This window comes from Solanum dulcamara, chromosome 3 (assembly GCF_947179165.1).
Source record: "Solanum dulcamara chromosome 3, daSolDulc1.2, whole genome shotgun sequence".
NCBI classification, from domain to species: domain Eukaryota; kingdom Viridiplantae; phylum Streptophyta; class Magnoliopsida; order Solanales; family Solanaceae; genus Solanum; species Solanum dulcamara.
This window is the reverse complement of record NC_077239.1, coordinates 12,535,840-12,550,846: the sequence shown is the minus strand read 5'-3', so window position 1 is coordinate 12,550,846 and position 15,007 is coordinate 12,535,840. Positions and strand designations below refer to the sequence as shown.

The following is a 15,007-nucleotide window of genomic DNA, read 5'->3' as shown; positions in this document are numbered from 1 at the left end:
TATCTTCCAGAATCTAAGTAGTAACATATATAAAATCCTGAAGGTCTTAGTTTGATGATTTAGAAAAGATTTCTTTACAACTTGATGTGGTGAATTTTAGAATTGTTTTTCTTGAAACCTATTATAGATATGTTGTTTTGAGTTTTGTTTAAAGTTGGCAATCATAAAATAGGTATCTTGTCTTACACTTGCATATTTCCTATTCCGGTTAGTATATTCGTAGTATAACTTTACATGGCTCTATATCTTTTTTATTCAATATCATTTTAAATCGATTATTCTACTAATCTCTTCGTTCTTTCTTTATTTGCATAAACACTTGAGAGCAAATGGAGTCTCACAAATTTGAGTCTCATGACTCGACACCATTATACCCGCACACGAAGTCTTCACGATATTTTAGACTACCCAAAATTAAAATAAGCAAATCTGCTTGGGATCATCTTCTACAACTTACATTTTAGCATTAATTGTTTACGTTTATTTTTGTTTTTTTTTCTTTTTCTTTTTACATGTTAAACTTGTCTGTGTGATTTAGATATATTCTGATTTGAAATCATAATAGTTGACATGAGATAGATGGTTGGGTTTGGAGACCTTATTTAGTTATTAATAAATTTCTTCCAATGCAGTAGCTTTATTTTTTTTGAAAAAGATTTTCTTTTAAAAAAAAAGAATCAACCTTTTCGTTTTAGCTCAAACTTGTATTGAAATGTTTTTTTTAAAACTATGTTTAATCCATGAGCAAAATTTTGATGTGAAATTACTTTTAAATATGGATCTTAGATTTTTTTAAAATTGTTTCAATGAAGTGATCATTTTCAAGTCCCACTTCTAAAGTAAAACAAGTCTTACGTTAGCTACAATAAAATGCTCGTTTTATTTTCAAGTTTTAAGTATGCCAACGATTCCAAAAATTAAATGTTTTCCTGACTTTCTCTTCAAAATTTTTAATTCCTTAACACTTTTTAGCTTTAAATAATTAATCTAAGTTTGACTGATAATTATTTTTTAACGAATCTTTAAGGATGCTTAATACCTTCCCTTAAAGATAACTAGAACCCTTACCTAGAATTACATAAGTTAGTAGACCTTTATTTGTTTTTTTAATTTAGCTTTCCTTTAGTTAACGACTTAGGTATCCTAATTTACCTTAAAAATAATTAGGTGAGACTCCTTAAGCTAAATAATTTAGGAATCACAAGTATGTTGTACGCTATTTTGACCCAGTTAAAATGGGGTATAACAATTTGCACACTTGATGTCTTTTATCTCTTGCATACCAAGTGGCAAATCCATTTAAACTTCCTCATGTAAATCTCCTTGTAAGAATGATTGTATACATCCATTTGATGGATCCCATTTCTGCATAGCTACTATGGACACAACAGTCCTTATTCCCACCATTTTTACTACAGGTGAGAAAGTCTCTTGATAATCAAGTCCCTCTTTCTTGTTATACCCTTTGGCAACTAGTCTGGCCTTGAATCTTTCCACTTCTCCTGTAGCTTTGTATTAGATTTTCTAGACTCACTTACACCCAATAGCTTTCTTCCCTGGTGGAAGATCAACAACAGTCCAAGTAGAGTTGTCTTCTAATGTCTTGATTTCTGCTTGCATAGCATCTATCCACCTTGAATCCTTAATAGCTTCCTTGAAGGTCTTAGGCTCACATTCAGTGGAAAATTGTGCAATATAGGCTTGGTATTTAGGACTCAAATTGTTGCATCCTAACACATCTGATAAAGGATAGACCTAAGCATGTGCCCCTAGTGGTTTGGTGCTGACATAATCCTATAGCCAGATAAGAGGTTTGGTGGTTCTGTTGGACTTGCTTGGTGCTGGAGCAGGTGGTGATCGTGACACACCACTAGTTGTTCCAACTTCATCTTGAACCATTAATGTCCCAGTGTCAGCTATAGGCTGATCTGAAGGAAATAAGCCAAGTACATCAGCAGATGCTTCCTGTTGTCCTGCATCTGGTAAAATGTCATCATGTGTTACCTGTTGATCCACACCTGGAAATGCTGGAGTAATTGAATCAGTAACTTGAGGTGTATTGTCAAAAGGATAAAGGGGAGAAGAACAAGCACTAATAGGACCAGAAGGGAAAGTGTCAAATCTAGCATGATCATCAATAACTGGAGACTTATAATTGAGGAAAAACTGATCTTCATAGAACACCACATCTCTACTAACAAACCAATATTTAGTAGCCAAGTTGTACAACTTATATCCTTTATTATGAACACCATATCCTAACAATGCACACTTGATGGCTCTGGGAGCAAACTTGTCATGTTTAGGTAGTGTTGTAGCATAACATAGACACTCTATCACTCTCATGTGAGCTAAAGAACATCTCAAAAGGTGATCTATTCCTCAATACTGAGGATGGTAGTCTATTAATAACATATACTGCAGCTTCAACACAATGGCCCCAAAAACTTAGTGGCAAAGAGCTTTGAAATCTGATAGCTCCAACAGTTTCTAGGATATGTTTATGCTTTCTCTCCACTATTTCATTTTGCTGAGGAATACAAGGGCATGAACTTTGGTGTATGATCCCATGGTGCTGAAACAGACCTACACAAGATCTATTAAAGAACTCTGATCCATTGTCTGATCTGAAGCTTTTGACTCTTTTCTCAAACTGAGTGAAAATCACGGCTATGAAATTCTTAAGTATATCAGACACATCAGATTTTAATCTTAACAAGAATATCCAGGTCCATCTAGTGTGGTCATCAACTACAGTAAGAAAATATTTCATACCATTGAAAGTTTCAATAGGATAGGGACTTATACATCCAAATGAATTGGATAGAAGGCATATATTGCTCTACTACTACTAATAGGAAATCTAGTTTGCCTAGATAGAGGGCAAACTTCACAATGATGTAAGTGAAAGTTTTCTTTATTACTAAAAACATAAATTCTCCTTAAGACCTCCATAGGTACATGACCTAGCCTCTTGTACCATAGTTCAGGATTAGATGTATTAGATGGTCCATATACTGCCATTGATTTCCCTTCATGTATAAGACTACAGGTGTGTTGTATGTTCAGTATATACAGGTCATCTTGTACTCTACCAGTCACCTTCTCTTTCCAGTACAAAGATCCTGAAATATGCAATGTTCAGGATAAAACTTAACACAACAGTTCAAATCCTTTGTCACCTTTGATACTGACAAAAGATTGAACTTAAATGTTGGTACACACAACACATTCCTAAGTAAATCACCTTTTGATAGTGGATAGTTTCCAATATGGCTGATTTTGGCAGACTCTCTAGTAGCCAATTGAACATTCCCTGTACTACCTACTTTTCCATCATGTAATAGCAAATGTTTCTTTCCAGTCATATGATTAGTTGCACCAGAGTCCACTATCCAACTAACTTGGTTGTTTGAGTCTGGGAAGCACTTACCTGCCATGTGTACACTAGCCTCAGGAACACTTGGATTCTGATCCTTCATTTGCTTCCACTTGATTAGTCATTGTATTGATCCTTAGGAACTGATAAACTTCCATCCTGATGTGCATCAGCAAAGTGAACTTGGACATTTGACTTCCCTTGAACTTGAAGTCTGCTGGATAGCCTATCAATTGGTAGTATTTCCCAATCAAGTGTTCAGTCTTCCCACAATGATCACACTTAATCAATTTGTAACAATCTTCTCTCACATGTACTTTGACATGACAAGAGTCACACACGGAACTCCAATTCTTCTTCTTACCACTTGTGTCTGCGCTCTTTGTAGTGAAAAACACAGCAGCAGATCCTTCATCATGAGCAGTGTAGTTGCTACCAGTCGTCAATTTCTAGTTTTCATCTTGTACAATCAAGTGATATGCTTGATTAACACTCAACATCTTCGATTTAATTAACACTAACTAATCACGTGGCACATTAACTTCACGGGACTGCTGTGCAATTAGTTAGTTCCTCAACAATATTCATTCTTACTTTTACTTATCAATGTTACGCCAAAATGTGTCTTATATTTAATACTTTTAGCCGCCCTTTATTATACTAAGTTGACACACACCAAGATCCCTGGAAAGTCGGTGTTATGCGCCAGGGCAGGCTAATGGGCCGATGTGAAATTCAGATTTTTTAAAACATTTTCATTTCGAGCTCTTTTTGATTCCAACTTATATAAATACGAATTTTAGAAAATATCACACATATTAGACGCAAAGCAAGGGCAAGGAAGTTCTTTGAGTTTTTAGGTCTACCTAACATAATCACTCGTCATTGTCTCATATTTATAGTATGCATATGACTGTCGATGAAGGACATGACCAAAATAGCTTAAAAAAATCTTCTATTACTTTTATCTTCTATATGTACTATTTCAACGTTTTTGACATGTGGTCATTTATAATGTCATCTAGTATTGTTTGACACATATCCATCTTAGCATTCACATTTTTGAGATATTCATTCCATACGTGTCAGGCTTTAGCAATCCAATATTCACTTCAATATAGCGTTGTTGGTCTTTTAAATATTCTACATAAATTACCTTTCATTTTGATGGGCATCCATCACACAACACCCTCATAAGACTTCATCTTTTCAACTATCTCATTTTGATTGTGTAACGTCTTCTCTTATCATTCCATTTTCTTATAACGAGTCTTGATATCTGAATTATTTGCATTAAGACACCACAATCCCATCAAGTCTCACATCAATTTTGTTAGTCTTATGTTTGAACTTTGACTAAATTTGCATTAAATATATGTGCAGTTCAACTTGGTGCTCATTTGTTGATAGATCAGAGATCAGCTAATTATAACTAATAGCTCTTTGCCATTACAAAGTGGAAATAAAAGAAGGATAAAGGAGACTGCAAGTTGCTCCAAATGGTACAAACATGCGAACACAAATGATTGTAGCAATTCTACATTTAAATGAGCTAAAAAAACACAGAGATATATAAGGGAAGCAAACCTATACTACCTTGGATACTAAACCTAGTTTTACAAAATCGAGCTCTAGGTAATAAGCTAGACTACTGGCAGCTCAGTTTCTTGCTCGTCGAACCAGTGTTTCGAAATGACGTGAATAATGAGGAGATCAATAATGTCCATCGAATCATGCAATCAGAAGAACTACTTGGTGCAGTAGCTAGGATTATTCTGCCTTTTGCCTGCGGTTTTCCTCTGTAATTTTCTGGAACTCTTCCTCACTTCTTGCTAGCAAACGCTTCACAGTGTCAAAAGTGGTAAGCCTAATGCTGTACCAGAAAATGAAGACAGACAAAAGAATGATGTGTTAGGTTAGGATGGCTAAATATTAGCAATGATCACTGTGCATGGTAACAATAGTAATCCCTTGTATGGTTACCCATGGAGAGGGATGAGAAGAAAGAAAGTTATCAGGCATAGTTTCTTTTTTAGTGAGGTGGAGGGTCAGCAACATAGATGTGCTAGTCCAAGTGAAGTCTCTGGATTTATAATTGGTCTAAAAATAGGTGATTAACCTAACTTGAGACGGAATTGGTAGGATAATGTTCAGTGCAGTCATCTCATGGAGCAAAAATGATGCTCTAAGATGAATCAATAATATTAATATGTTGTAGATGGCAATTATAACAGGTCAGCTTAGTATTTCTTCAAGAAGTTTGTTAAGCAAACATAAGCATAAGACTTAGCCAAGCATGAGGCTTAAAAATGTGCAAGCCTGACAATATCAATCAAATCAACCGATTTATTATGCCAAGATCCACAATAGAAGCTGTCAAATATAACTAACGCCAAAAAATGAGAAAAAAGTAAACAGAAAAGGAAGAAAGAACAAAAAGAGAGTGAAAAGAGACCCAAAAAAGGTAAAAGGAATGAGAAAAATGCACCTGCTATTAGGGAGAGTTTTCAGTGCATTGGGAACAAAACCCCTGTACAATCCAACTATACCATCACGTGCCACTATACCTGAAAACGAAAAAGGGTGACTTAAACAATTAGAGAATGTATTAGGTTGAACATTTTTCTCAGTTCAGAATAACTCAGATCCCCTCTCGAGTTTTTTTCCCTATTTTGATAACTAATAAATCCACTAGGGTCACGGTTCCAAACTTGGTAGATAATGGGTCAGCCCCTCTACCATTCTCCACTTAAATACCAGGCTTTTGTTTGCGGCAGGGTTCGAACCGGTGACAAGCTTCCTAACCGACACATCATATGTTGCACTCTTACCGGTACACCGAACCCTGGGAGCAATCCCCTCTCAATCTTGCTAAACATGGACTTCAAAAATGACAATACAATCAATCTGTCACTGAATTTTAAATGTTTTTTTTCCCCAAAGAAGTGAACTTAAAAGTTAATAAGTTTGAGGAATTGACATCTTGAGATCAAAATGTGACCTAATTTTTGACATTTTATGCTTCTTGATACCTTAACCATAAGGATTTGAAGCACAGATACATAAGAAAGTGGAAAACTGTATTGTTAAAGCTGCTCTACAACAGTAAGTACAGCTATTTTCTTTTTCTCGCTCATCCCATTTAATATGAACTATGCTGACTAGAGTTCAAGAGAAAACTGATCTGTTATATCTAACTATGGTAGATATTTGTCAGCATTATTGAATGATGTGATAGGTGTGAAGATGTTAATTAAAACCAAATAATATAACAGAAGTTATATTAATTCGATTCTAAAATAGGTGGATCTTGCTGTTTAATCATATTTGGGACGAACCATGAGAAAGCAATCCAAACAAAAAAAGGGCAAAGAAGCATTATAAATGCATCCCTTTAAAGCAAGGCTGGGGTATGGGCATTGCAAAGCTTGTACCACAAACTATCTATGGCTACAACGGTGCGTCTGAAAACTAAATATTGTACTAGCACCCAAAGGTAGACTACACTTTAGGCAGCAAGGCTAGGACCCCTTAAAGTAAACTAGGCCAAACTTGGACAGCAGGACTCTTTGAATCAGGATCATGCAAAACTTTGATCACTGGACATGTGAATTAACCAAGTAAGATAAACATATGGTTTAGGTTAAAAGAACGAAGTGTAGAAAGATGGAAAAAAAACAACCCTGCCTTTAGATTGTCTGTTTACCGATGCCTTGTATTGTTTCATAATGTATAGTATTGTATTGTATTGTGTTGTATTGTATCGTATTGTATTGTTTTAATGAATACAGTGTTTGGATAGATTGTATCGTTCTCCGTCGTTACATAATGTTACACATCCATAATTTGAATGATAAACTTACAAGAAAAGTAGGGTACGGGTTAGAGCTACTATGAAAAGGTAGGGTAAAAGATAAAATACACTTACTAAATAATAAATAAAGACAAAATGAGGAGAAAATATTAAGGTAACGATGCGATCACACCAAATCGGTCGTTACATAAAATGAGTCTTTTCGTCGTTATCTAACGATTGATTTAAACGATACGATACAATAGAATTTAAGTAATAATCAAAACAAATATTGTATTCAAACTAACAATACAATACAATACAACGGGTAACAACCATCCAAACAAGGTGTGAGTGTAACATATTAGCATTTAGTTATTACATTTACATTCAGTTTTTTAGATTTTTTCTTTAAAAAGTGCAATTCCTATAATTTTAAATATGTTAAATTGAAGGTCACTATGAAGTTCTTTGAAGGTAATTTGAAATTTGCAGATTAAGTTGATTATTCCTCACTCCTTTTGTGGACTCATCAGTGAAAGAAAGACTATCACAGTTTGGCAAAATCCATACCTAAATGCAAAAAGAGATACAGATAATGACGATCTTCTAGAATTCGTTACCTGGGAAGGCATCAAAAATTGTCATATAAGGTGTACCCTTCATTTGCATTTGCCTTCTCACTGTGTCCAATGGATAGCACATTAGAGTGGCAATAGTTGCTGAAATCAAACCTGTAGCCAGCGTTGCTTCAGTTCGTTTCTGATATTTTTCTGGCAAAGCTTTCTTCACCCTGACATTCAGAGAAGTATCATTTATGTTACAGTACCACCAGGACTCTGTCTTCAGATGATATAGAAAAAAGAACTTCAAAAGAACATAGGCTCACAAGTCAAAAACACAAAAGTTCACAGCGATATATGGAGCTATTCCAATGAGTGAGGGCCCGAGACCATTATAAAAGGATGCAACACCTTCCTCTTTCAGCATGTTTAAAGCAACCTGAAAATAATTGAAATAATGATTCAGCTATGTCCTGGTGTCACAAATTCTGAGTTATCCAATTCTTACCTCACTCATTGTTTTATATCCAGGGTCTACTGCTAATCTCAACCTGAGAACATCTAGTGGGTAGGTTACCTGACAACAAATCAACAAGTTAACCGTCTTGGAGACAGATGAAAAAGAGAGCAAAATTTAACCCAAAAACAAGAACAGGAATATGAATAATTGAGATACTGCATGCTCCCTCATTCCCACCCCTGCAAGGAGAAGGGAGGGAGTGAGAGAGAGATCAAATGGTAGGTTTCAAATCAATCTTATAAAGCAAACAACACTGTTCACATCAGTAACATTTCTGAGATGACAATAAGCACCAAGTCTGCCAAATCTATTTCATTTGTGCAAACATAATTACAAAAATTATATGCCAAATGGACAACTTAGAAAAAACTATTTGGTGTTAACATAATGGAAACTTACAAAAGTAGACGTCATGCCAGCACAAGCACCCGCAGCTAGTCTTCCAATGACAGAAAGCTCCCCATCCTTCCCTTGAAATAGTTTCTGAAAATAGAAATTGTGAAATCAACTTTATCCCGGCCAAACAAACAAACCAGTGTTAAAGCTTTCTCCAAAGATGTTTCATTACCTTGTAGGTTTCATAAGCAAATAACTGCACCGCACTATAAGGTATGATCCGTATCACCTAAACCATTAACAGAAAATAATCAACTTGATGCCTAAAAAAGCAATCACCAAGAATTCACTAGAAATGTGACTCAGTGAGAAAATGGTGCAAATACCTGTGGAAGGTTTCCTTTCCAATATCCTTTGAGACCTTCCTCCTTCCCAATCAATGCAAATGCCTGGAATCCAATTTCAGGCATATATCAAAAATTTGAGAATCATGACTCAATGATGGCATCTATGCGTGGTAATTATCACCCTTATGAGAGTTTGCAGATAAGACAAATAGAAGAAGAAATACCACAATGGCTGTATATTAAATAGGATAACCCAACCCGAAAGACTAGCCTATATTAGGAGAGCCCATTTAGCTGATAAACCCATTACTAGGACCCTTAGGAACTTAATTGGTTCAAACACAATCGCGCTTGCTTGAGTACTGAAGACCTCATTGATCACGGCTGGTGCCACTTGTTTAGATCCGGGCCACCACTCCTGGCACTCCCGTGCCAAATTTGTCATGACATGTATCTCATTATTTTATATTTTAGGTTAAGACTGACAGTCTTGAGTCCAGGCCCCTCTTTGCGCCCTACCAGTTGGCCATGGCTGGCACCCCTCACGAGTCCAGGCCACCACTCACGGCACTCTATCGGGGCCAAAACTTCAAGTTGCTGCCTCAAGCGTTGATCAACCTGCTCTTATATCAGCTGTTATAGGGAAAACAGGAGAGCCTGACCCAAGAGACTTGCCTATCAGGTGGGAGAGCCCATTTAGTCTATAAATCCAGTACTTGTAGTCTTTTTAATCAATGAGGGACTCAATGGCTTCACAACATATGACATTACAGAGAGAATCAAAGGTTTATAGCCAAGTAAAGAGAAGTAATAAATAAAAAGAAGGCAGAAAATTGTATGCTACTAGATTTATATATTCATCATAATGTCTATCAAAAAAGATTTTTCTAAAGTCAGAACTTTGGGAACTGAGACATATGCCAAATTCTGCAACTTTTAGTAGGCGGTAGAAGTCAATCACCAATGCTGACTGACAACTGACAAGTTGACTATATTTCTACCCTCAAGTGTAGAGTGAAAGGGAGAGTCTACGTCTTTCTCAATAAAATGGTTTCTAACTATGATACTGCAGATCTCTACGTCTTTCTCAATAAAAGGGTTTCTAACTATGAGACTGCAGATCACTCCATTACTCTTTTGGGTCAATCATCATAATACTAAAACTCTGCACAATATAAACGAACAGAAAACAGGAAACACCAAACTTCTGGAAACTCAATAACATAGCTTGTCTACATTGTATATCTCAGAAAGCAACAGGAGGCAACACAGCAATACAATACCTCAATGAATCCAATTCCTTTCTTTGCAGCTTCTTGCCCAGCTCTTAGTCCATGTGTCTGGCAACCAACAAAAAAGTCAGGAACAAATAAGTGCAGGATAGAAAACGTAAAAGTGGTTGCAGTTAAATCCAACATGCATTTCAAACTCATAATGCCATAGAGTCACCATACAAGTAACCTGAAACGATGGGCGTCGAAGGATTTTTACAAGAAAAGGTCTCATAAGCTGAAGATAATAGCAAGTACAAACTACAAAATTGAGGTAATGTATATGGATATAAGTATGAGCTTAGGATTTCCATATCGTCTACACAACTACGTAGTGAGAAAGGATGCTTGCAATATGTCAAGTTCCAACACAAAAACTTTTGTTATTCTCAAACAGAGGTCCACACCAGAGGAGTGGTGAGACGAGGAGAAGTAACCCCAAAAATCATTCTTGCACCGATATGTATCAGGCAAGTCATTCTTTCTCCTCCTTACCATAGTACAGAAAAATCAGCAGTAATATGCACATTGCTCCTTAACATCTTAACAGGTCAATATCATAAACACATTGCAGCTGTATGTAAGCTCTTTCTCTACCTCTTCCAGAGACATGAAAAACTACAAGCTTCTTTGGGATTTTAAGCTACACATTCAGGAATATAGCATAAGATTAGATAGCAAGAGTAGAAGTTAATAAAAAGTACTCCCACAAAGGATCTGGTATTTCTGGCTACCATTGCAGAAATCATAGCAGTTTAAAGGTTATAAACCCTTGAAATGAGTAATTTAGCAAACTAACCATCCTTCAAAACTATCAAAACATAACACAAATACTTGCAAACGTCAGTAATACCAAACAGAACTCATGTGAATTGAAGTACCATCGCACTTAGCTGCAACTAAGTCATTATCCTTATCGGCGGAAGCCTTATCTGTCCATATCTCATGTTATTTCATTTAGTCCACTAACCAAATATTCTCCAAAGTCATTTTGCACTCCACCCTAGTAACTGTACCTAAGTTACAGTCTACAACTTATAAAGTACCTCTATATCTACTGTTACTTCATCCAGTCTGTTTTTTTCTTGGTTCACTTGCCAAGATTTGAACTCATTCTTGCCACACAGCCCATGTTGTACTATATTTATTTTTGAATCGACGCCCTGGGGGAAATATTCTCTCCACTTTATTGGGACCCATTTATTTACTTAAAAAAGTGTAGAAAATGATTCTGTTTGAAAATATTTTTCCTCTACTGAACTAACAAAAGCCTAGCATTCCAATCCTGAAGTAAACAAATCTTATCAAGAAATTAAGCCTAAAGTTCAACTGAAAAAAAAAATCAATTATCCAAAGAAACAGCATCAATATGATACAATTACTCCCTCTGTTTCAATTTATTTGTCTGAAATTCTTTCTTATTTTGGCAACTCTTTAATTTCAACTTTACAGGCGATATGTTTAACACCAAGAGATTCAAGAAAATTTCTTTATATCTAGAACTGTGTCAAGTCAAAAATAAGACAAACGAATTGAAGCGGATGTACTATTACATAAAGGGTTTCAAAAAAGAACCTGCATGAGGAGCTTGATACGGTCAAGTGGTGCAGTAACAGATTTGGCAGCAGCACCAGCAATAGCACCTGCAGCAAACAATGCAGCTTCTCTAGGAACCAAAGCAACCATAGCCAAAGGGTGCTTTAAAAGCTGAGTTGCTGTAGGATTGAACTCTTTGAATGCTTTTTCATCCAAATTCTCCGATAACGATATACAACCAAAATTACACCCAATTTCTTTAGAAAAACCCACAGAACCGACCCATTTGTTCTTCCATTGTTGTGGTGGGTAAGATTGAATGGTGTTGTTAGACAATTCAAGACCCGGAATTTCCATGGATATCAAAACGGGTCGGTTCTTCCTCATGGTGAGTACAGAGGAATGAAGCTTTTTCCTCTGTTGTGAAGAAGAAGAAGATAAGAGGGGTTTTAGAAGGAAACGTCAAGGCCTTCTTTTTTGTTGTGTAAAAATGAAACCAAACTTTTGGGTTTATTTTGTTTCTATATTATATTTTCTTTTTTTAGTATCTTTGCATTATTATACATTTTTTGTAACATTTTGTATACTACAAACCCAACCCTTTATTTATTTTTCTTTTTTCTTTTTTATAATATGTCTTAGGGGTCGTTTTAATTGGTTACAGTTATGCAGGTATTAGTAATATTGTTCATATATTAGTTATGAGAAAATTTATGCACTATTTTATGTAGTGATTAGTTATTCAGGCTTTAGTCATTCATGTATTAATTATTTTACCTTCTATTATGAATAAAATAATATATAAATTACCTCATAACTTATACATATATTAGTTATATGAGTTTGCACTAATTTTATACATAAATAACTTACCTTTTAACCAGCTATCAAATATAATACTTTACTCATATAATATTTAATATTTATATAACTCATTTTCAAACTAGCTATCAAACAATCCATTAGTTCTTTGAGGAGAAAAATTACAAACATGATGAGTACACAAATTGTATATGCTTCATCACAATATAAAATACAAGCTCTTTTTATTATTAATAAAAAAAAGATAATGCAATTTGATTTAGCTAAATTATTATGAACATGACAAGAATTAGGTGATAGTTTATTGGTCACTTTGTTTGGGTGAAAGATCCGATTCTTATTAGGCTTTTTATTTCTTTTATTTCCTTTTTAGAGGAAAAATTAAGCCTTTTGATTTATAAGTTCTCAACTATATATTATTATTTTTACTTACTGAATTTTAATGGATTATTCACACATAATAGATGATTTTTTTTGTTATAAATACAGAATTCAAACTAAAGTTATTGACTTTTATGAATTTTTTATTTTTTCCGTTTCAATTTATGTGATGTAATTTGACTTAACACAAAATTTAAGAAAGAAAGAAAGACTTTTGAAACTTATGATCTAAAATAAATTATAAATGTTTGAGTGATTATAAATCATTTTATTAAAAATAAAATAAATATTTAAAATTAATTCTTACTGAATAAAAATATGTAATTTGTTTTTAGAATAAATTGGAACAGACAGAGTAACTATTATAGAGGCTCCGGCCCATTCCTTTCCCACTCCTCTTATTTTACACTTGCACCTTTTAAAAAGGAAAATTTTCACGAACAACAAACATTAATCCTTAAATAGTACCCCTTAGCTATACTTTCACTATTTATGCAACTCTACTTTAATTTGTTATCCGTTAATTTTTTTTATTCTTTCGCAAGTTGCATACAATAAAATACAAATATAAACTAATAAATTTGAGTAAATTACAGAATACAAGTTATCCAATTTAATAAAATCGTTGAAATCACTCACTCAACATTTTTGTTACATACATGACTTTGAAAAAATAGTTCATCATCACTCATCCTCCTTGAAATTGAAAAATCCATCGCATCATCGTCGTTTTTTATCGAAAAATCAAAGTCGCTAATAGATTTGAGAAGCGAATTCTAAAAACAAATTTAGAGCATTTCGTTATTGTTCTTCATGAATAATAGAAAATCAATGTTGGATCTGTGAAGATTAGTGAAATACACAATCGAGTGATAATCTGTATATTTAACCTTTAGAATACAAATTAATTTGGAAAATACAAACTTGATTATTTGTATATGTAATGCTTCGAATACAAATTAGTTTGGAAATATATACATGATAATTTGTATATCTAATGAGTAGAATACAAATTTCTTATGAATACAAAGTTGATGATTCGAATACTAATCTATTGGGAATACAAAGTTTATGATTAGAATACAAGTTTGTTGGGAATACAATATGATCCCTATTGTATATTGCATATGTTGTGATTGTATATGCTTTATAAGCTTGAATACAAATTGTGTGTGATACATACTTGATAATCTGTGTATCTAATGAGTAGAATACAAATTTCTTATGAATACAAAGTTGCGGATTAGAACACAAATTTTTTGGGAATAAAATATGATCTCTATTGTACATTGCATATATTATGATTCTGTATGTTTTATAAGCTTGAATACAAATTGTGTGGGATACAAATTTTAATTAAGATACAAATTATTTTTGGAATACAAATTGATTTCTCGATATACAAAAATTCTTGGAATACAAATCAATGCAAGATACATTTTCTTTATAACATTGATTGATGATATTGCAACATTTAAATACCTTGACACATTATAGTGCATAAAAGACCCCCAAAAATACAAATTAAAACTAAACAATGCCGATAAAATCTCAATAAATACATACCCAAAATGAAGACGCCTGATTTAGTGGGATTCTGTGAAATTCTTTGTGTGATTTTTTCCGTTTTGAAAAAAAAAACAAGAAAGAAGCTGAGGGAAAGAAAAAAGATAAGAGAGAGAAGCAGGAGTGAATAGAAGAGAGAGTGGGGTTGAGTAGGAGTGAAAATAGAATATATTTTAGGAGGATAATTATACACATATAATTTACTATAAAAATCAATATATAATGATTTATTATAATTTTTTTACACTATAGCTATTTTCCCTAAATAACTTCTAGAATTTTTACCTAATTCCATAATTTTTCCTTGTGAAAATTGGTAGCTACCATATAGGTTGAGGCAAATCTACTGATCTAAAAATTAAAAATTTAAAGAAAATCAAGTTGATCCTGAATCAGAATCTTTCTAACTAATTCTGAAATTATATTTTAATTAAATAAATGATGTTAGGTAATGTGAGTAAATTATTCATGCAAATGTGCAATAAAAGAGTAT

General features: G+C 33.9%; 2 protein-coding genes across 2 annotated transcripts; both read right to left on the bottom strand.

Annotated features, from left to right (window-relative positions):
• Positions 1-1,242: 1,242 nt before the first annotated feature.
• On the bottom strand, positions 1,243-2,369 carry LOC129881551 (uncharacterized). Its single transcript, XM_055955730.1, has one exon. The coding sequence runs from the start codon at positions 2,344-2,346 to the stop codon at positions 1,795-1,797; it is 552 nt and encodes a 183-aa protein (XP_055811705.1). The 5' UTR covers positions 2,347-2,369; the 3' UTR covers positions 1,243-1,794.
• Positions 2,370-4,869: 2,500 nt separating this feature from the next.
• On the bottom strand, positions 4,870-12,251 carry LOC129882413 (probable envelope ADP,ATP carrier protein, chloroplastic). Its single transcript, XM_055956701.1, has 10 exons — positions 11,785-12,251; positions 10,222-10,278; positions 8,978-9,040; positions 8,824-8,880; positions 8,655-8,738; positions 8,244-8,312; positions 8,062-8,174; positions 7,796-7,965; positions 5,868-5,946; positions 4,870-5,252 (listed from the first exon to the last, which is right to left on the bottom strand). The coding sequence occupies exons 1-10, from the start codon at positions 12,130-12,132 to the stop codon at positions 5,150-5,152; spliced, it is 1,143 nt and encodes a 380-aa protein (XP_055812676.1). The 5' UTR covers positions 12,133-12,251; the 3' UTR covers positions 4,870-5,149.
• Between the last annotated feature and the right edge of the window lie 2,756 nt (positions 12,252-15,007).

Bases quoted from the DNA above. Each gene is read 5' to 3' on its own strand.
- LOC129882413 (XM_055956701.1), bottom strand. From the start codon at position 12,132: ATGAGGAAGAACCGACCCGTTTTGATATCCATGGAAATTCCGGGTCTT. The intron at 8,881-8,977 runs GTATTTGCACCA...TTAATGGTTTAG, and splicing joins GGAAAGGAAACCTTCCACAG to GTGATACGGATCATACCTTA. The intron at 5,947-7,795 runs GTAACGAATTCT...TTTCGTTTTCAG, and splicing joins AATTTTTGATGCCTTCCCAG to GTATAGTGGCACGTGATGGT.
- LOC129881551 (XM_055955730.1), bottom strand. From the start codon at position 2,346: ATGAGAGTGATAGAGTGTCTATGTTATGCTACAACACTACCTAAACAT.